Below are 23,568 nucleotides of genomic sequence, written 5' to 3'. Positions count from 1 at the left end.
TTTTATTGCTATTGTAATTTATTTCATTATTATCTCATTCATAAAATCTATTTAATTCACGTGCTTTTAAATCATTTTCACAAATTCAACTGTACCATTTTCGAGCATACAAATATATAAAATAAAAAAAGGAAATCTAAAAAAAGCATTGAATGTTTTTTTTTTTTTTTAAAAAAAAAACAGTATCATTGGATTCAATATAGAAATTACACACAGTTATAGTAAAACTTTACTAAATTAATACCCGGTAAATTAATAATCTTTCTAAAATAATATTTTTCTTCGATTTCGATTTGGGCCAATGAAAAAATACCCATTTCGATAAGATAATAAAATAATATATTTTCAGAAGACCCCTATATAAATATAACTTATTAATATTATAAATAAATTAATTTTTTCTTAAAAGTACAAATATATTTAATACAATACAATGAATTATGATTCTATTTTGTTTGTTTTCTGTTAAAATTTTGATCTAGTTGAAGTTTACCTCTAACTTTTCTAATTGCAAGTTTTGATGTCTTTTCAAACTGCACCATAAAATTTAATTGATCGTTTGAGTGTATTTGATATTGTACCTTTAGTCTGGACTCTGGACTAACTTTTAAATGATTTTTTTTTCATCAAGCCATGACTACAAATCTTTTTAGTGCATGTAGAGTGATTTTTTTTGTACTCACACAGTCCTTTACATATCTAATTTGCTATTGTTGATTTTGTGACACCTTTTAAATGAGAAATCATTTTTGAATATGGTTTCAAGAAATTTCCTATGTTGCTTCTATTATTTATTCTCTCACATCATGCATTGAATATTTTTAGTAAAGATACAATGAATAATATTTGATTGTTAAGAAATAATGAACGTTATGTATAATGAATTTATTCTTACAATGAATCATTAAATTCTGAAATTTATTTTACAATAAATCATTTAACAAAAATATATATTACAATGAATCATAAACATTTATTTGTACTTTATGTATAATGAATTTATTTTTTATATGAATTTAATAAATATGATACGCAATTTAGTAAGATGCAATGATTTTGATGTATTCATTATACTTTACTATTATAATTTTTTTTATGTAAATTCAGTAAATATAATATATATAAATTAGTAAGATATAAGAATTTTTACGTAATCAAAATTAATTTTTATTAAATCTCAAAATACTCTTTTATTAATTAAGATAATAATTTGATAAAATAATAATATTTCATGTTCTCACCTATATTTATTTAGTGCGATTTTACCGCAGAAATTACACAAAGTTTTATGAATCGTCCAAACAAGACGCAAAGAATTGCCAGCGAATACTGCTGAAGTCTCAGTGCTGATGAGGCAAACAGTACTCCCAACCTAACTGTACTTTTCAGGTTTCATATTTTTTCAACCTATACATACATACATATAGAGAAAGAAAGAGTAGAGAGAAGAAGAAGAAGAAGAAGAAGAAGAAGAGGGTTGTTTTGGTTTTGCACAAAAGAGGAGAAAACATGGAGGAAGGACAGTGTGAAGAGGAAGTGCTTGGTTCAAGCTTGACAATGGAGAAAGTTGCTGCTGCTAAGCAATTTATTGAGAATCACTACAAGACCCAGATGAAGAGTATTCAAGAACGCAAAGAAAGGTAATTTCTTCAAACAAAAAAGAATATTTCTTGTTTATTTTATGTGGGGTCAAATTAGTTTGATGGTCTTTGTTTATTTCTGCTTGTTTTTTCTTCTTCAAAGATCTGTTGTTAGCACTAGCTTTTTATGTATTCATAGCTGGAAGTAGATAAAAAGGGTTGCGGGTTTTTGGGATTCATGATTTTTTTTTTCATGTTTGGAATAATTTGACTTGATTTATAGTTATACTCAGTTGGATCAGCTGGTTGAACTAAGGGAATATTTCTGTGATAAAGATTTGGGGCATTTTGGCATCAGGGAGTTGGTGCATTAAATCACAAGTATCCTTTTTTTGATTTTGTTGCATTATCAGTATTGGAATGAAACTGGCCCAAATGCAACAGAATGGATATGGAAGATTCATAAAGCTGATGCCAAGCTAGTTTGAGGTGGAGATATAACTGTTGTAGTACTATGTCTGAATGTATCACTTGCCATCATGAATTCTTGAGTTAAGCTGCTTACTCTATGATGGTCACCTTATCATGCTCTAGGACAAGTATTTGTTCTTCGACATTGTTGGAAAGCTGTGAGATCTGGCCTTTTTTCAAGCTTGACATAGAGAAACCCTTTGACCAATAATTTATCTTAACTTCTCCCAATTCTAAAGATAATGGGATTTAGTGAAAGGTGGATAAATCACTATTAGTATAGTGAAGTACTCAGTTTTGATTAATCGGGGTCCCTGTTGGCTTTTCTCGCCATAAAAAGGTTTCAGGCAGGGAGACCTCCTTTTCCTTTTCTTTTCATTCCAGAAATGGAGTATCTTAGCAAAATGCTAGAGAAAGCCAAACATTTACAGTAGATTCAGCAATTTGGGAATTCAATTTTGAGTATCCCACTGGTTGTATGCAGATGATACACTATTTTTTTGTGGTGCAGAAAGGTCCAAAGCATCCATCTCAAACTTACATTGCTCATGTTTGAAGCTATGTCAGGGGTACATATCAACATGCTCAAAAGCATTATTTATCAGTCAATGAAGCCCCTAATTTATAGGAGTTCACAGAAATTCACCACGACTTATTTGGGGTTTACTCTGGTTGCTAGATTTAAATCCTCTGAGATCTGGAATGGGGTGAGAGAGAAGTATGAAGAAAGGCTGGCTTCCTTGCAAAAGTACTATCCCTCTATTGGTGGAAAATAAACATTAGTAGCTTTTAAAACAGCATCCCCATTTATTTTATGTCTCTTTTTCCTTATTCTAATCAAGGTATAAAAGCAGCTTGCTAGAATCGAAAGATCTTTTTTTGTGGGAAGGGAACGGTCTGGGTTATGATATCAAAGTGATCCAAAGTTATTCAACCAAAACTACAAGGCACGTTAGGTATAAAAGATCTAGCAGCCCACTACAAGTGTTTGTTGATGAAATGATTGTGAAGATACAACTTAGAGGAATTAGGTATGTGGGAACAAGAAGTCAAACTGTCAAACACAAATATGAAGAGCAAAATCATTGGTACACTATGCTCTCATGGTGCTGATCTTTGGAAGTTCATTAGCAAACTTTGGGCTGAATTTTCCTTGAAATCCTCTTTCAAAGTAGGTAACGGAACACATTATTTTTTGGAAAGAAAAATGGTTAGGCAACACTGCTATAAAAGATGAGTATCCAGGCCTCTTTCAGATAGCGAGTGATGCAGAGTCAACTATAACGTAAACAGGGAGGGCAACACATGGAACCTGATTTCAAGGAGAAATGTATACAATTGGGAGATAAATAATCTACTGAACCTGCTAGCTAAACTGGAAAGACACATAGTTAACTCTCAGGAAATAGACAAATTAAAATAGGGAAGCTCAAGCCTCAAGCGATGATTCATTTTTAGTCAAGGGAAGGTATGCACATTTATGCATTTCTTCGTCTTTCACTCACCGAATGGTGTGTGTCCTCTCCCCTTTTGGATCTGGGTAAGCGCAACCACTGGTAAACACTTAACCTCTTATCAACAAGGTATGGTGAGGGGACCTGATTAGGCTCTTGACCCCTCGATTCCCGAGAAACTCGGTGTTCTCGAAGTTTTTCGAAGCCTGGTCCTAACAATGGCTATGACTGATTATAGCCTTGGAAATTAATACGGAGAACAAAGTTAGCGACAAAAGTAATATGTTTCAGCTGGACAACCTTAAATAGAGCCTGTTCCACTCAAGGAAACCTCAGCAAATTCAGCTGGTAAATAGGTGCTATAAGTGTCAGATTAATTCAAAAAGTGTTAATCACCTACTCCTCCACTGTACAGTAGACCTTGAAAGCTAAATGTTTACTTTTCTGTTTAGCTGGTGCAGCTTGACACCTATAATTAATATTGATCATCTTTTGGATTTTTTCAGCTCCTTAGTATTAGCTTAACTGTATTAGAGTTGACAATCTTTGTTTTGCAACTTTCAGACATCTTCTTGATGCCATCTCTGAAATCTACCCCTTATAAAAACAAAGTCATATGTTGAGACCATATAAGTGTAACCTGTCCAATCCCCAAGTTCCCCATTTAAAATAAGTGTAACCTAATCCTCAAGTTCCCCATTTGAAAAAAAAGTGTAACCTGTCCAATCCTCAAGTTCCCCATTAAAAAAAAAGTGTAACCTGTCCAATCCCCAAGTTTGGATGGGGAATAAATTAATTGAAAGGTAAATTGGACTGCTTAGATATCCTATTTTCATTTCTGTTTTTTTTTTTTGTTTTTGTTTTTTTTTCCTTCAAGATCTGTTGGTAGCATTGGCTTCTTATGTGTTCATAGCTCGAGTTAGGTAAATGTGTTATGGGGCTTTGCTGGTGTCGTGATTCTTTCTTATTTGGAATAATTTGACTTAATTTAGTTATGCCAAAATTGGATCCACTACTTGAACAAGGAGATATAGTTGTGGTACATAATCGGGCCATTTCGGTGGTGACTTGACACAGAGCTGATGATGCATTACGAGTATATTATTTCAATTCGGCTACATTGTGAGTAGTGGAATGAAACAGGTCCAATTGAAGAGGAATGAATATTGAGGAGTCATATTGCCGATCCAACTAGGACGGGGGGGGGGGGGNGGGCTGAGTGTTGTTGTTGTATTATGTCATGTCTAAATGTATCACTTGACATGAACTCTTAAGCTGCTTACTCTATGATGATCACATTATGTTATCTGGGATGAGCTTTTGACTTTGACGTCTTTGGAACGCAGTGAAAGTTATATATTGAAATCCCTACTTTTAGCTGTTTTTTATGGATGATCAGAGTTTTAAAGGTTCAGATTGACTAGGTCAGAGTGACAAAATTGCAAATGCCAAATTGGGAATCAATTAGGGAGATCAGGCTGAGCAGTTTTATGCTTTCTTGTCTCATGGGTATGGAAGTTGTGTAATAGAATCAAGAAATTTATTACAGTATAAATCATAAAATGACGGCCTGTTAAGCATAATTACTATTTTATCTAAATGGAATGTACTTTAATGTAATTTCCGAAGGATATAAAAGCTGATCAACATTTTGTTTTGAGGTATTGTACTTATATGGTAGTATACATTAGGAGCACGTATGAGATGCCTGTTATAAAAGATTGGGTGCTATTGTAGAAAAGCATGTTTTCTATGATGTTAATTGCTTTTGTTACATTCTTGTATGCAAGGATGCTTTTGTTACATCTTGTATGCAAGGATTTTTCTCCATCACATTTCTTCATCAATTAAAAAAGAAATAGCAATTTAACCTTTTAAGCAAACATGAAAGTTGATAAATAATGAGATAAATAATAAGCAAGGAAAAGGAAATAGCTCTATGTTAATATATATTTAGGATCTACAACTATCACTATGTTAATTTCCTGTAGGATCTATAATCTTGATTATCCTTCCTATTTTAGAATGTGTACATCACTATTTAAACCCGCAATAGCTTGAGAGTATAACTGAGTTACACTTCTCTAAATATCTTCCTTGTCTTATAATTGTTACAACATTGTTTAAAAATAGGCGTTGGATTCTAGAAAGAAAGTTAGCATCTTCAGATGTGCCTAAAGAAGAGCAAATGCATCTGATCAAAGATCTAGAGCAAAAGGAGACAGAGTTTATGAGACTGAAGAGGCACAAAATATGTGTGGATGATTTTGAACTTCTAACAATTATTGGCAGAGGAGCCTACGGTGAGGTCAGTATTATTCCTTTAAGGTCTGAGTTTTGTTTGTTCATGTTGAAAGTAAATGATTTCCTTTCATAATTTTCTGTTTCCATTTCTACTGTATTTGCATTATATTCATACAAATGCTTGGATACAAAGAAACTGATAAAAGTAATCTACTTCTAACATCTATATGGCACTTTATATTTTGGTAAATTCCAAAAGATTGACATTTCTATTCATAAAATTGCAATTTCCACAAATTGTCCCTTTCGGTACATCAGGTTAAGGAAAATTCAAATTCATTTGATGTTTTAATTTAATCTAGAATGGTTCCTCTATAAAACAAACTTTTCAGCCAGTATAGTATTATTTTTCCATCTCAATTGACATTACACAAAAGTCAATAATTATTTTAAATTCCGTATACTGTCAAATCTCGTCCAATAAAATTTATGGGGGGAGTAGAAAGTACATGCTATTTTGAGTGCTCACTTAGACTATTTTCCTGGTATGCAAGCATTTGAAATGACACAAAAATCTTGAGGATTAGTCAAGACGATCTGGACATTTTCTCTTTTTTCAATCCCCCCCAACCAAATGACCCCTGAGGGTATGTCTTGTTGTCTCCTTATGTTATTATGTTGGGGAACCCTTATCTCATGAATTAACTTTTTGGATTTAGGCCCAAGGTTCATTTTATGAACGCCTACCATGTTAGATGTCAAATAACAACATACAGACATAATCAGTCTAAAGTCTAACCTGAACAGTGATTGCAGGAATTTCCAAAAATCAGTCATCTTTTTTAAAAGACAAGTTCTACCAGAACAGACTACATAAGAATGAAACATTCAGTGAATAAAGTTACATTTCCTGTCCTAGAAAAAACTATTATTCTATTTTAGGGAGAAGTGGGACTATAATTGCTAGCATCGCTTGGGACCATGACTACACAAGAACAAGGTTTCAATGAATGAAGTTGCACCTCATGTCCCATAAAGAACTATCTATTCTATTTTGCGGGCAAGTGGGGACTATTATGGCTATGCACCTCTTGGGACCATGAGTATCGTCTTCTCTATCTGATTCGATATCTATGTTAGCATTAATGCTCATTGCTGGCTTCCATGGTTGAAGTTGGAGTCAGTATTCAAATATCCTTGGGGAGAAAATCGAAATGACTCACCTCAAGAGGTTTTGTTTGGACAATGCCAAGAAAGATTACTGGGGTCTTGCTTAGCTGGAAAGAAGCAGGTGTAGGATTGACTCACAAGATAGATGGAGGATGGTCCATGCTTGCATTTGGTTGACAATCTGGAAAGAGAGAAATTCTAGATGTTTTGAAGATGTTAGCAGTTCAGTTCAGAGGATTAAGTTGAATTGCTTTAGACTTTTATGCTTTTGGTATAACCAAAGCAGTGTTGTGAAAGGCGATCGCCTCGTCGCCAATGGCGAGAGGCGAGGTGAGGCAATCCTTCATCGCCTTTTAGCTTTGTGGCGAGGCGATCTCCAAAAGGCGACAAAGGCGAGAGGCGAGAAAGGTGTCACCTTTTGTATTTTCTTTTAAAAAGACGACCAATTTAGGGTTTTAAAAGTTAAAAGGTAACTTTAGGGTTTTCGACTAGACTCCTCGGGCGACCAGCCAGAATTTTCCGGCGACTCCAAAGTCCAACCAATACGTTCTTTCTTCTTCAGATTTTTTCTTCCTTTATTTCTTTTTCATTCTTCTTCTTTAGACTTCAAGGTCACTTCTACCCTTGTTTTTTTTCACTGTTTTGATTTTTTGTTCTATTTTTTTCTCGTTCAAGTTCTAAGTATGTACTATCTATTTTCAGTTTTTGAATTGAAATATTTGCTTATATGTTATTGCTATTGAGGTTTTGATTATTTGATTATGCAATTAAATATTTTAATTTTTTGGTATTAATTGGGCCGCACTTCAGAAAAGAGAGCGCCTTGCCACTTGCCTTGCCTTGTGGCAAAGCAGACCCTTGTCGCCTTTTATCTCCTTTCGCCATCCAAAACACTGAACCAGAGATACATAGAAGATATTGCTTCAATGATAGACACCATAGTGTTTTGTTAAGGTCTCCAGTGCAGTTTTCTTCTTTTTCACTTGTAAATATGGTTTCAGCACATCCTTACTACTGTTTTGATTAATATATACAAAATGTTACCTTCTCAATAAAATAAAAATAAAAATAAAAATCACTATCTTCACCAATATCTTCTTCTTCTGTGTACATGGATTGTACTGCTATTGAACTTATCTTTTTACAGAACATTCCTGATTCTAATACGTGGATACATGTGCTCTGCAGGTAAGATTATGCAGGGAGAAGAAATCTGGTAACATATATGCCATGAAGAAGTTGAAGAAATCTGAAATGCTCATCAGAGGACAGGTGAGAAGAGCAATGTTGCCTTCATTATTTTTTATTTAGTTGTCATTATACGCCTAGTTTTATCAATGTTGCTTCTACTCTCTGGTAGAGTATGTAATTATGATGCTAAGATACCTCAGAATTGGAAATTGGCTGCCTGTACACATTGACATACCACTGGTGATGGTGATATACTGCCAAGCTGTGTAGCCTAATTCAGCCTATATCCTCTTGCTCGCACTTATTTATCTTTTATATAGCCATTATTTGTATATTTCAGCGCTATTTCCTTGCTCATTATTTATCTTTTTCCTTTCTCTTGGGAGGGATGACCCTTGGAGGCATGACGGATGGGGTTGTCTGCGGGTGATTGAAGAACATTTGCAGAGGGTTCTTCTCTTTTAATTGAAATGACCTTAAAAATCAATAGTACACCACTCCAATAAGATAAAATGGAACAAAAGCTAACATTGCTTTGATGCACTGACTTCTCATTACAGGTATCACTTAGAGTCTGTTTGGATTGGCTTACTTTAGGTACTTTTAAGCCAAAATAACTTTTAAGCACTTTTATAGTATTTGGGTAAGATAAAAAAGTGCTTTTAAGCACTTTTTTAAGCCAAAATACCAAAAATAAGCCAAAAGTCATAAGTTAGAATTCCTAAAACTTATGGCTTTTGGCTTATGAGCCCATCCAAACAGACTCTTAGTTTGCTGTCTGAGGATGATGCTTTCCAAGCAAAATAGGTTTTATTTTTTTCTTTGTTTAGCTGCTCGTATACAATAAATACTTTCAATTAATTAATCATATAAATTAGATAACAATCATTATATGGAAAGTAAAACTTTTTTTTCAGCTATGATTCTCTGGAACATTATTAAAAAAGTTTTTTTGTTGAACTAGTCATCTCTAGAAACTTTTCTGAAGATTTCAAATGTGTAAATTTAATTTCCAATGGGTGGAGAAGTGGATACCAGAATCTTTGGATTGGATAAGTTATGGAATACACACACACACATATATATATACTCTCAGGCACAACTATCGAGGTAAATCTCTATGTCACATTTCCGATGTTCTAACAACTGCTCAGGCAATGGCGGTCACCATGGAAGATTTAACCATATTTATAATCTGAAGATTCAGTGTGAAACAAAAAGTGATCCCGAAGGGATAAAGAGGGAGATTGTATCCTTTCATCAAACATTTTATGCTGAAACTTAAAATTGGAGGCATGATTTCAATATATTGGGCTGTCCACGCATCATAGAAGAGGAATAGAATGGATGCAAGGAGAGTTTGATGAATAGGAAGTATTGGAGAGTCAAAATGTGTGATGCATATAAAGCTCCTGATCTAGATGGGTATTTTACGGGAACACAAACGCTGGGATATTGTGAATGAAATATCATGAAGACACTGTAGAATTTTTACAGACAGGATTTCTTTGAGAAGAGTTTATTGTGTCGTATGTGGCCTTGATCCCAAAAAAGAATGATGCTAAGGAATTGTGAGATTTCAGATCAATCAGATTGATTGGCAACGTATACAAGATCATTTCGAAGTTATTGACTCAGAGGCTTAAGAGAATGGTGAATTAACTTGTGGATGGACATCAAATAGCTTTATGAAGTTTCGTCAGATTATGGATGTTGCTTTGATTGCCAATGAACGTGTTGACCAGAATTAGAGGATAAGTCCCTGAACTTGATATTCAAAAGGCATATGACCATGCTAATTGGGACTTTCTTATAAGGTTCTTAAGGGATATAGACTCGGGGAGAAAGTTAATTAGATATTAGCAATTTTATTAACAGGGGAAAACATGCTCTCCTCCAATTTACATGTAGTCCAGAAACAGCTTTAGAAGTGGTCAAATCAGCCTCACGTGCCTCAGTTGATCAGCACTAGCTTCATAGAATACCAAAAAGCCATCTACATAAAGGAAATGAGACAGCCTTCTATGTTTGTCACTTTAAACCCTTCAATCTAACCTTTTCACCATTCCGCTTGCCACCTTCAACATGATATTAAGCCCTTAGTAGAGATAATAATGAACAAGAAAGGTGATCGTGGATCACCTTCTCTTATACTTCTTTCAAAGGGAAAGAACCTTCTAGGTAGCTATTAACAAAAATGGAAAAATCTTACAGATATAAAGATCTTAGCAGCTAGTTCAGCTTGTGAGGTGGGTTCATTTCCCACCATCTACTACGTCGGACTATCTCTTGGCTCAAAAAACAAATTTCAGGAAATTGGGAAGAGGTGTTAAAAAGGTATCAAAAGGATTGGCAGAATGGAGGATTCAATCTCTCTCATTGTTTTTTTTGCTGGGGTTGGGGGTGTTTGAATAGTGTTCTTGATGCACTTACTATCTATGTTATGTTGTTATTTCCTCCACTAGCTAAGATGGGAGAATAATTGACTCCCTGAGGAGGAACTTCATCTGGCAAGGTAACCGAGACTAAGAGAATTGTTCATTTGGCAAACTGGAACACCCTAATTCTGGTATTTTCAACATTGTGAACATGCCTGAAGCAAACTAGGTTATGGAGAAAAAAGGCTGGAATATCAACTTCTTAAAAGATGCTTAAATTACTGGGAAATTGATGAAATTGCTGAATTCTTTAAGGCTTTGAAGCTTTTTCAAGATTTTAGTAACACTAAAGATAAGATGCAGTGGAACATAGCTAAGAATGATTGTTTCAGTCAAATCTGCTTATTAATTCCCTCACAAATACTAGACAACGTGGAGCCTTTTGGCCATAAAAGTATATATGGAAAATGACGATCCCATACAAGGTGGCTTGTTTCTACTGGTTCGTGGCTAAAGAGGCTTGTTTGACTCAAGAAAACCTGAAAAAAGGGGTTTTCAATTATGTTTCAGATGTTCTCACTATTAGAAAGCAATAGCCATCTGTTTCTGTATTGTCATGTCACAGACTAGCTGTGACAGCTTTTCCCCAATATAGTTGGACTCAGGTTGATCCTGCCAGAGTCTACTTGTGACCTGCTGATATGCTGGAACTATAATATTGACTGTGTAAATCAGAAGTTATGGTGGAGAATTATGTCTGCATGTATATGATGGACAATTTGGAAAGATAGAAATGCTAGATGTTTTGAAGAATGTAACTGTATTCTTTTGTTTGACTTTTGGTGTAAAAAAAAAGCTGTAGATGATACAGAATCCTTAGTTGACATGTTAGACTCTTAGTAAGATAGTACAGGATACAATTGTGGCCTTTTTAATTGTAAATACGTCTGCAGCACTGCTTTTGTGCTGATTTTAATATACTGTTACCACACTCAAAAAATTTCTACAGGGTGGAGAATTTGATATCCAAAATCAGCCCAAGGTTTACACAGTTCAACCTTTGCATCTGAATCTTATCATTCACTTTTCAGACAGATTAAAAGCTTTTGCACCTGGGGGTATCCTGCAGAAATCTGCTAATTCAGTTACTGCCCGTTTCATCTTTAAAGATATTATACTCGATGGCACCACTTATGTTTTCTATGAGGGGTTTATATTATGCAAAAAATTAAGCATGTGCTAAGAAGAAATTTATGAGCAGACTTTAGTACTAATACTTCTTGTTTGGACAAACTCCCATCTAACCTATAATCTGTAGGAATATTAGTATGTGGATTTAACTAAGAATAGATTGAAGAAAGAGAACAAGGATCAATATAGGCAATACTAACTAGTTGAGATTTAAGACTTAGTTATTGTTGTTACACTTGCAGTAGGTCTTGAAAGGGTTAAGTATGAGATTCAGAACTTCTAGTTTTGGGAAAATCTGTATTTTGACTAAAAAGACAAATTGCTTACTAATATTGGAGTGAATTGAATGAGAACAGAGTGGATTATATAATGGATTACTTCCCGACCTCAGCTAGTTTGGGATTGATACGTAGTTATTGAACTCCCATAACCCTTTAACATCCAATACTTGTAAAATAGTATAAGCGAGTAAAGAGGACTCTTAATACATCCTGGAGTGTCAGATTTTAGTACTCTTGTCTGATTCAAGTTTCATCTCTGGACATGCAAAAAGACCAGTTTGAGCATCTCCAAAATGCATGTGCTAACTAGTTTCTATCCTGCATCGTGTGTGATCTCTCGAGCTCTTGTGTGACCATACTTTCAAGTATTTCTGCAGTGATCGTTTGCCAGGTAAAATGGCTGTCATTATATACTAGTCAGTACATTTCATAGTTACATTATCCCATCAACTTTGACCAAAATTTTGAATTTAGGAAAGAAGTTAGGAATACTTCAGAATTAGAATTTCCCTCATTGGGTTCTTTGTCATTTAAAGCTAAAGATTTTTCGGTCATTAATAATTGTTTCCTAATACCCTCTCTCTTCTTTATATGAGAAACAAGGTTTGTCTATTTAGGTGTTATATTTATTCACTTTATCTATATAACCTTTTGTGCTAGATGCTATCACCCCATTTGCGCCAATTTTGGTGGTTAGGATTACGTTGGCAACCTGTGCTTTTGGGCTGGATATGTTGTTGCATTAATTGAGGTGTTTGCTAGCTGCCCAGACAACTGATATCAAAATAAATAATGTTTAGCACTAGAATAGTTACGGATCTCTTGTTCAATATTTTTTCCTTTTTAATCTTAGCGTATTACAGGATTCTCCAGAAAATATCATGACATGCTTTCTAGGGCTATATTTTATTTGTATGTTTAAAAGGGTCACTGTGGTCCTTCTCCTCATTTACTGGACAGCTTTTCTTTTGAAACTTAATCGAGTTAACCTTATTCTGGAGCCCCCTTCTCATGTAGGTTCGGCATTGATTCCTTAAATAAAGAAAACTTTATTGCCTTCGAGAAACAGAAATGATCCAAGTAACACACCAAGGTCGATTATTCCCTGCATGAAATGAAATGAAATGATTGAGCGTCATATTGAAGTATTTTTTCAGTGTCCGCTGTATGAATGATTGAGACTCATGGTTGGTGTACTGAGGAGCTGCTCATGCATTCTCTATTTAATAGGAAGTTGGGGGGGCGGGGGTCTGTATCCTGTTTGCATGTGATAGATCCCCCAAATGTGTAATCCCTATTGAAAAATTGATTTTCGCAGGTGGAGCATGTGAGAGCTGAAAGAAATTTATTGGCAGAAGTGGCCAGTCATTGTATTGTAAAATTATACTACTCATTCCAAGATGCTGAATATCTTTACCTTGTCATGGAGTATCTTCCTGGCGGTGACATGATGACTCTGCTGATGAGAGAAGATACATTGTCTGAAACTGTAGCTAAATTTTATATTGGTCAGAGTGTCCTAGCTATAGAGTCTATTCACAAGCATAATTACATTCACAGGTATGTTTGCATCAACTTCTTATTTGTGAAAGTTACTATTATGAGATAATTAAGACTTAAGATAATTTATGTGCATAATTTGAATGCGAATATGTAATAGCTTTCTTGAGGCATAGTTCTTTCGACGTTGTGACTGTTTTGGTGTTTATATTTTTGATTTTTTTCCCAGAGATATCAAACCTGACAACCTTCTTTTGGACAAAAATGGTCACATGAAGCTCTCTGATTTTGGTCTCTGTAAGCCTCTTGATTGTAGAACATTATCGACATTAAAAGAAAATGAAGCTATGGATGATGAGAATATAAAGGATCCTATGGATATAGATAGCAGCTTCCCAGATACCAATGATGGAAATAAGTGGAAAACCCCCCGCGAAAAACTTCATCATTGGCAGATAAACAGAAGGAAATTGGTATGTTATATTACTGATATATGTTGTTTCTTCTTTGCGTTGTGTGAGGATTTACATAATTTCATGGAAACAAAATTCACGTGTTGCAACATGGAACCCAACAAGCCACTACCTGCTTGGTGAACCAATACAACCCGAAGCATAGTATAAGAAACATCTTTATAGGAATCCCCTACATAAATGAAAAGGATATCTCAAAACAGCAGAAGTCTAATATAAGATACAAAATCATGTGTTATAGTTGAATGAATTTATCTTGTTCCAAACACTTGCACTTATGTAAAACCAGATCATTGCAGGAATGAGAAATTGTATTGGCTTGTATTTCAGTCAATGAAAGAATGGTTTTTTGCAATATGTCAATAACTCTGATATATAATCTTAATATTCACTTTTGTAGACACTAAATTTAGATATGTGTTATTTAGCAAGTATTGAATTTTCTATGTATTTAGAACTAATTTTTGTCTTCTTCATCATCTAAAAGGCATTTTCAACAGTCGGTACACCAGACTATATTGCTCCTGAGGTACTATTGAAGAAAGGATATGGAATGGAATGTGATTGGTTAGTGTTCATTCCGAAATTAGAATTAGTTTTTTTGCATAGAACACCAGGAGTTCTTGGATTCTCTGCTCATTCGTGTCACTGCTGTGCATGAATCTATGTGACAAATGTCCAAATGTCAATAGCAAGACCTTGTTCAAGTTGGTATATAAATTCATTGAACTAATTGATGGATTTCCCTCCCAATATTTACCTTGGATACTTCTCTTTTGATTAGTTCGATTGCTAACATATGTGGTGGCACCTTTTACTGATAATGATAATTAAAAAACTGTATTCTCTATGTTTTATTTTATAAGATACTCTTTTCTTTTTGATGAAGATACTCTTTCTTTTCAGTCTGCTCTGAAAAGATCGACATATTTCCATATTTGGAAATTCTTTAGTTTGAACATTCTGATTTTATCCTAATTGACATGGCATGTTTCAGACAATTAGATACTAAGGGTACTTTTGGTGTGTCATATTCTGTCTTGAGTTAAAATCTTTCTTTTCTTAAACTCCTCGTCCATGATAAAATGAAGTAGAGGCAGGAAAAATTTGTGGCACCTCTATGTCCATCTTAACTAAATTCAATCTAGCAATACCAATTAGTGGCAAACAAAAAACAAAAAGAACCCTACCAGACAAGGAATGGAATGGTCAAATAACCACTGACAACGGAAGAGAAAGTAAAGTAGATACTAATGGAGATTGAGAAAGCAGACTAAGGTTATCTGGTTTTTTAAGTTGGGCTACCGGCTGCCTGCTACCTGCTTGTGTTGGGAAGGCAAAGGAGAAGTAGGGAGGAGTGAGGACATCAGTGTTAGTGATTTAGCGTGGGAGGATGCTGCATGAGGTAATGGGAATAGGAGTGGGATGGGGGACAAAGTAAATATTTTGGAGCAATTGGAAGGGTGCTAGAGAAAGATTTCGCCCTGGGGGAGAAAACATGTTAATTTGAAGGTGAAGGGAGTTAGAGTTTCTTGATTCTAGTCCATGGAAAGGTTAGGAAGAAAGGAGTAGGATATATCTGTCAAAGGTTCCTGCTGCCTCCTTTTATGACCAAGTGGAAAACTGTAAATTAAGTGCTTAACCCCCCCTCCCCCTCCCCCTTCAAGCCTTCACCATTCTGGGGTTATGATATATCTGATGTTACAAGATCCAGTGCCTCATCTGCACAACAACCTCTAGTGGAATGAGACATATTTGTAGTTTGGGATTTCGTGGAACTTCACTGGAAGCTTGACCATATCCACAGACCTATGTTTTCACTTTAGTTTGATGAGGACTGCTGGAAAATGCTTTTGTTTTCTAACCTGTTGTATAATTTCTAGTTATTTTCTAAAGTAGAATGAACCATGTTGTGCTTTATGTATTTCTCATCTTTTATCTACTATACGCTACATGCAGGTGGTCCCTTGGTGCAATTATGTACGAAATGCTCATTGGTTACCCTCCATTCTATGCCGATGATCCAATAACTACTTGCAGAAAGGTAGCATCTCTACTTTCTGTTTTCTTCAAGTATGCTGTATGCTTTCCGTTTTTGTATGATAAGGATATCTATTGCTTCTGAGATAACAGAAAGTGCCCTGCTTCTTTTGCTGTAAATCAAGAGAATGGTAGAAAAGTTTGATGCTAAGAACATGTTGCAAAATGTCCACATACAAAGAACTAGAATGCTTTGTATGCGATCTCGTCCGAGTATGAACCACCTTTCTTTGCTGAGCCGGAGAACTGCTAGCTTGGACAGCTGATGTCTGAGACCTTTTCACGTGATGCTTAACCACTTAGATTAGCGTCTGTCGTTTGGTCAATTGGGTCTAAGTCTTCTGCCTTTTGCACTACAAGTCTCAGATGTATTGCATTCATAGTGATTTGCTTGCCAGTGCTACAATCAATGTTTACTATGAGAATGTGGTGTATTAGTGACACCTATCTCTGTATTAGACCAACTACAATGTACTGGTTGCCTTCTTGTTGAAGAAAGCTTTCTTTTCAGATTCTCCTGCTCTTCCAAATCTATCAGATTCTAACTCCATGTGTGTGATTGCCAGATAGTTCACTGGAGAAATCACCTAAAATTTCCTGAAGATACCAAACTCTCACATGAGGCAAAGGATCTTATTTGCAGGTTACTATGTGATGTTGAGCATAGACTGGGCACTGGAGGTGCAAACCAAATAAAGGTATATTTGAATCATTCATCCAATCACTTTCACTAGAACCTTCATGTTTCTTCTGTTAAATTTATTTGATGTGGTTTATCAGGCTCATCCTTGGTTCAAGGATATTGTATGGGATAGGCTGTATGAAATGGAAGCAGCCTTCAAACCAGAAGTTAATGGAGAGCTGGACACCCAGAATTTCATGAAGTATGATGAGGTATTTCATGAAACTGAATGAGTCTTATTTTTTTATTGGAGAAAGTTAATGACTTTCATAGCCAGTGACATAAACCCTTTTGATCCTTTTAAATATCTAATGCATAGTTAATGTCTATTTGTAACAGCTACAATATTTTCCTTATTTTATTTATACATTACTGTCCCACCATCTGCATTTACTTACAAAATGGACTGCGACATGTGTCTTCTTTTCACTGTTTGCTTAGAATATTGGTGAACTGTGAAAAATGCCTCATCCAAAAGGTTAAGTAGTAGAGGGTAGATTTTTATTATTTGTTTTTAGATCCATAGCACATCCTCTCGCATGTGGCTTTGATTCTTTTTCTTGGGTCAAGTACGTTAACATATTTTGTTGGTGGGAGATGTTGAAACTTGAATAAGGACCTCTGCTTCCTCTGAAACCATGTGAAGCGTGTGGACCTACTCATCTAAGAGTTTTATACTGTTTGTATGCTGCCCTTTAGAAGATACAAGTCACATAGTAGGCATTTACACAACCTTCCAAAATGGCAGCCTCTTGAAGCACTATTCTTTCTCAAACAAATAACAAAATTCCCATGATGGTTATTCTCGCATGCAACAGCATGTGTTCCTCAATTGTGCATTTGTTTTGGGTTGAATATATATATTGGTCTTGGAAGTTGTCGATGAATTGCTTAAGTTCGAACTCGATAGCTATGAGCATGGAGTAAAAAGTTGGGTTTTAAAATGGCCAAGAGATTTGTGGGGGTGGGGGTGGGGGGGGATAAATGTGTGTGTTCTGCTATCCGCTAAATGTATGTATATATGTACAGTGTTGAAGTGTGTGAATCGCCCTCGTTTTTCAACTTAAATTGTTAGAGGCTGTAATCTGCGATATGTCCCCAAATGACCATTTTCAAAAGAGTTTTCTCTCTTCCATTCTCTTTTCACAATCAAGTTAAGACAAGAAACTGGTAGAGTTTCTTACAATGCAATTTGTATCCTGCCTTGTAATCTCACTTTCTAAAAGCAGTTGCTTTACTCCATGAGTAGGGTACTTTTTCGACTAGCTAACTTTAAGTCAAGATCTAAATTTTATCCTTGCTGCTATGCTTGTATTAGGTAAGTCAAGCTTTCTCCTTAATCTCTGTTTCTAGTCAAAGTTAGTCACACAATATTGTGCATGGTCTTTAGTTCTGGCTTCTTTTAAAGACAATTCATACCGAGCATTTTGCTTTGTGATTTCAAACTCGTAGTCCTCACTTTTTCAATTGCCTACTGGCAAGAATATGCTTTATTCACATGTTAGCCTTCTGAAACTATATTTTGGTGGATCTATAGTCTTGTCACCTATGTCATCTAGTTCAAATGTAGTCTGTTTCTCCTTGTAACTGTTTTCTTGCCTTCTGGACTTCTTCATAGATGGATACTCCAACATCAGCAAGATCTGGTTCAGGACCTTCTCGGAAGGTTTGTAACCACTGGTTCTTTTCTGTCTGTATTTCAGTACCTTTTCTATATGATAGTATTTTATGGCCAATGAACTGAAAAAGTATGTGCATCCTTATTACTGGCCACTTGCCTGAAATTCTGTAGCATTAAGCAAAAGACAGAAGCTTAGAAGGGTTTACTCAAAACATACTGTGGAGCCATGTTTTGGCTCCATTCAAACAAAAAAACTACTTAAATCTGTTTTCATCCACTCTTATCCAAAAATATAAATGCAAGCTATGTTGGATATTGCAAATCAGTAGCTCTCTAAATATGTATAGCTTCTTTTTTTTTTTTTTTTTTTTTTTGAGAAGGTAACATGTTTGTATATATAGATATAAAGTTGGACCTCCCACTTCAAAATTGTGTGAGTCCCCCATAATTACAAAATGCCATGCAAAATATCTCTGCCATCCTATATCTTCTTTACAAGGAATTAGAACATCGAAAATTGAACCATGATCTTCTAAGCTTATCCCTTTACACCAAAAGTAAAAAAAGATGACACTGCATTTTCAACTTCTGGATGTTGCTAGTCTTCTCTGCAAAACATCTTTGATTTCTTTCCCAGATTGTCCACCAAATGCAAGCTGGGACAATCCTCCATCTCTTTTTGTTGCCAGTTGGGTGGCCTTCACTGTTCCAGCAATTGAGAAATTACGAGATACTTCTTGGTGTTACCCATTGTATACCCCTTAAGTTTAAAAATATCCTCCATAGCTGTGAAGTTCCCTTACAATGTAAAAAAAAGATGAATAATTGTCTTTACCTCTTCTCCACATATGTAACATCTAGAGTACAAGGGTATTATCCTCTCCTGGCAAGATTTTCCTATGTAAGAACTGCTCCTCTTGCCAGTAACCAGTAAAACATGCAACTTCATATGGAATTTTAACCTTCCATATCATTTTCCATGGCCAACTCTCCAAAACATAATTAGATGTGTTGAATTTCCTATTAGCTAAACTAACAGAGAAGTTCCCAGTTTTGTGTCCTTGCCATATCAACTGATCCTAGTAATCTGCAGTTCCAGTGAACTGCTCCAGCATTTTATATAATTCAACCACTCTGCCCATCTCCCAATATCTTCTGAAGGTAAGGGTCCAGCCTTGAGGACTCCATACCTCTCCAACTGTAGCTTCTTGTTGTTGATTGATCCTGTGAATATCAGGAAGAGATTTACCAAAGCACCACTTCCCAACCAATTGCCATTCCAAAAATAAATCTTTATACCATTACCAATTCTAAGAGTGGTTTTGGTGCTGAATTCTGGCAAAGGATTCCTTATGGGCTTCCACAGACCAACTCCACAAGGAAGGCTCATTTACCATGTTGGTGGTCTACTGTTCTTCTGTACTGTATTTCTCCTAATCACCTCCTTCCACAGTGAATACTCATTTGAAGCAAACTTCCATGGCCATCTCATCATCAAGCTTCGGTTCTGTACCTTCTAAGCTCTTTTCCCCAAACCCCAATCCTTCTTGCTGATTACCAGTGAATCCCATTTGACAAGGTGAATTTTTTTCTTATCACTGTTTCCTTCCCATGGAAAATTTCTTCTAAAGGAATCAATTCTCTCGGCAACAGCCAGCATTCACTGGAATAGGGAATAGAGACATCATGTATGTTGGCATAGCATCCAGAACTGAGTTTATTAGAATAAGCCATACCCCAATGAAAGGTACTGGCACTTCCAATTGGCCAGTTTCTTCTCACATTTTTCTATAACTCCATTCCATATCCTATTTGATTTGCTCCTTGTTCCCAACGGAATCCCCAAGCATACAGTTGGCAGTTCCCCAACTTTTCTGTACAAAATATTAGCCAAACTTGGGATATCATTTACATCTGGATATACATTGCTTGTGTTCCAGCTAATATGTAAGCCTGAGATGTCTTCAACCAGAATGAAAAAATCACCCTCATCATCATCGACTGTTCTCTGTCAACTTCACAAAATGCAAGAGAATCATCAGCATACTGAAGGTGAGAAATAACCATACTACAGTCAGCTCTTGCGTTAACTTTGAACCCCTGATCCAATTATTTTCCTGTGTTATTTTCACCATACCATTCAGTCCTTCCATGGCTATGATGAAAAGGAAAAGAGAGCGAGGATCTCCTTACCTTAAGCCTCTCTGGGAAGGGAAAAAACCAGCAGGAGTACCATTTATCAGTACTGAAAATTTGACAGTGCTTATGCAAAACTTTATTTACCCAACCCATCTTTCGCCAAATCCCATTTCCTCATCACATCCAGCAAGTATTTCTTATATGTATATATACTTCAGAGGCTTGTAGATTTTTGGTATATTTTCTATATCTTTTTCTTTTTTAGTAACAGATATATAGCCTTAAATCCAATTGACACCACATTATTGCATACGTACTTTTGAATAAAACCTACCTGAATGGTCATGTGTATAACATGCTTTACGAATCATTAGTAAAGTAGATGTTTTACTTTAACCAAGTACTTTACCGTCAATATCTTTTACTACTAAAAAAGAAAAAAAACAAAGTTCTTTTACTTCGATCTTCTTGTTTTGTTTCTTGTACATCAACCTCCTAAAAGTCATGACATTTTGCACTCAGAAAACATGTCCATTCCTTGGGATCTGTGTCCTTACATGCATAAATAATAAAACAAAGCTTAGCTGCAATTTTATTTTATTGTTTTGAGAAAGAAAGCTTAGCTACAATTTAGAAGTGGTTATAAAGTGTTTATGCGAAAGTTATAGAAAGGTGGATTTGAGCACAACTGTGCAAGATTCTGAAAGGATCATGAAGTCTTTTCTAGTGTTTGTGCTGCAGCCTGCATGATTTGTGGTACATCTAAAAATTTCTCGCAATAGTCCCATCCTGGTATTCTTCTACCTAAACTATGAGAATATTATTTCAAGTGAAATATTTGATGCAAAATAACATCCTACTAATATGTGTTTGCAGCCTCAGATAAGTTAGTTATCTAACTTCAAGTTTCATGTTTATAGATGTCATTAACTCCCAAAGATTTAAGTTTTGTGGGCTATACGTACAAAAACTTTGATGCTGTCAAGGCACTACGCAACTCTTCTGGTGAGTCATTTGTTCCCCTTTCAAGGCCTTCTACAATTGTGTAATTATACTTTAGTTAGACATTTGTGTGTGCTTATCTTTCATAAAAGTGGACCTCTGACACCTATCTAGAAATCTCCCTGGAACTACTGTAACTGCACTCTCCAAAGAAGCACTGTAGGTTTCCTCTAACTTTGGAGGGATTCTCTGGAAGTTCTTATCTGAAAATGAAACCAGTTCAGAGTTCACAAGATTGATATTAGTAATATTTTTTATTGTTATTGTTACTATTCATGATGATGGTGTTGCAAATCTATTTGTTTGTTTATCTGGCTTCTAGGCTGAGTTTGGACGTTTTGGTACAACTACTTTGCTTCCTTTCCCAAGCTCTCTGATATTTTAAGGATGCAGTTTCTCAATTGCACATGGTTTTATATATTCTGTAGGAAGTGGAGAGGATGGTTTATAATTATTGGTCTGGCTCTACGCTGATCCGGTTTCAAAAAAAATAATAAACTAGTGATGCTAACCTGCAAGAAGTTTTGTGGAAATTATAATATAAAGAACCAAAGTGAATGTTTAAACTATTTCAGAAGGCAAACCAGGCATTAGACTATTACCTTCTTGTTGAACATCCAATGGCACTTTATCCAAAATAAGAAACAAATAGAACTTCAAAAGACCGCACGGAAACCTTCTGCTATTTTGAACTTCATCTCTGTTACCCTGAACTAATGAGTAGTATCTGTCATGTTTCTATTTGCTTTATGTGATGGAAAATGTTTATTTTGTCTTTGTCTACTTATAAGTACGCAGAGTGATTTCATTCTCATTTAATTTTTTTCCAGATCCTACAAGGGACACATCACCTAGGCGACCGTCAATTGATTCCATATTCAGTAAGTGTTATGACCTTGTATATGGTTTAAATATCGAACTTCTTATTCTACTAGTCTAATTAATACATCTGCAGATAATTCTAAGGACTATCCTTCAACAAAGGGAACAGGTGGAGATATAGACACAGAGATGATAACATCAACCGGTTATGCAATACCTCCATGATATCGCCAGCTTTATATTGAAAAAGAAACTAGCGAAGGTGGTGGAAGCATACACCTGTTGTATTTGATCAGGTTGTTCACCCCTTCATCAGCATTCCAAGTGGGTTCTCTCTACATTTGGCGGCACCATGATATAAGTGTACAGTAATGCTTGAGAAACTTGGTTGATTCGTAGGACATGGAAACTGTTGTAGGAAATGTAATGTTGTGCAATAGAAACTTAGACTGCTTAATATCATCCATTGCCCAGGTTGGCAATCAAATGCTTTCTCTTGTGGTAATTTCTGGTCAGATGAAATTTATCTAATGGGAAATGTTTCTTCTGGGACCAATTATACTGTGGTTCCTTTTTTAAATATATGGGCAAAACTTTGTTCATAAATATTGCAATCCCCATTGTATCTTCACTTTTTGTATTGGTAGAGGCTTTTCAGTAAATGTGGACCATGATATGTCAAACAATTTTGTTTTGACTACAAATAAATGAGAGTAATATTTGACATCTTTGAACAAAAACCTTGGAGACATGGCTAGGAAATGACATCGCCCAAGTCCAAAACCTTGTTATTGCATGAGAAGCTTTAACATTGTGTCATCATTCTTTCCGTTTGTCCATGTATCTTCCAAAGAGATGATTCTTTCAAGTAAGTGTTTGTTTATCAAATTGGCACAAACTTGAAATATTTACTTTTGGAGTTTGAAATATAGATTTTTTAAAGAGTTTTTCAAGTTCACTCACAACTACTCATGTGTTATCATATTTTATTTTCAAATATCAACTATGTCCAACCACCTAACTAATAAGTGGTGTTATGAACAGCACATGCTCACCTCACCTATTGAGGTATTAGATAACTCTAACAATCATGCTTTAGGTGATTTGAACAATTATTTATTTCACTAGATGTGTGGTTTTATTGATCAAATCCAGCCCCTTGGTACTAGCATCCTGTCCTTATCTTCCCTCCCAAGATCCTCAGGTTACATTTCCATAGTCTATTGGCTCCATGCCTTAACAAGTAATTAGTCAAACTACTAATTTTTTATATATATATATATGATGTAAGGTCGAGTGAAAGAATAGTGCTCTATCATTTTCAACGTC

The 23,568-nt window shown here is 35.4% G+C and overlaps 1 protein-coding gene across 2 annotated transcripts; it reads left to right on the top strand.

Annotated features, from left to right (window-relative positions):
- Nucleotides 1-1,453: 1,453 nt before the first annotated feature.
- On the top strand, nt 1,454-22,856 carry LOC125841211 (uncharacterized). Of its 2 annotated transcripts, XM_049520286.1 has the most exons (13): nt 1,454-1,640; nt 5,639-5,813; nt 8,108-8,191; nt 13,279-13,520; nt 13,690-13,933; nt 14,421-14,500; nt 15,893-15,977; nt 16,540-16,671; nt 16,754-16,867; nt 18,274-18,321; nt 21,336-21,420; nt 22,248-22,298; nt 22,373-22,856. In XM_049520286.1, exons 1-13 carry the CDS (start codon nt 1,510-1,512, stop codon nt 22,462-22,464), a joined length of 1,563 nt encoding a protein of 520 aa, XP_049376243.1. In that variant the 5' UTR covers nt 1,454-1,509; the 3' UTR covers nt 22,465-22,856. The 2 variants fall into 2 exon arrangements, with proteins under 2 accessions (XP_049376243.1, XP_049376244.1); XM_049520287.1 differs by lacking the exon at nt 18,274-18,321 and having other exon boundaries at nt 1,460-1,640.
- The last annotated feature ends 712 nt before the right edge of the window (nt 22,857-23,568 follow it).

The sequence above is a fragment of the Solanum stenotomum genome, chromosome 10 (assembly GCF_019186545.1).
Source record: "Solanum stenotomum isolate F172 chromosome 10, ASM1918654v1, whole genome shotgun sequence".
Lineage (NCBI taxonomy): Eukaryota > Viridiplantae > Streptophyta > Magnoliopsida > Solanales > Solanaceae > Solanum > Solanum stenotomum.
Note: the sequence above shows the minus strand (reverse complement) of the source record. Positions and strands in the feature narration are given on the sequence as shown.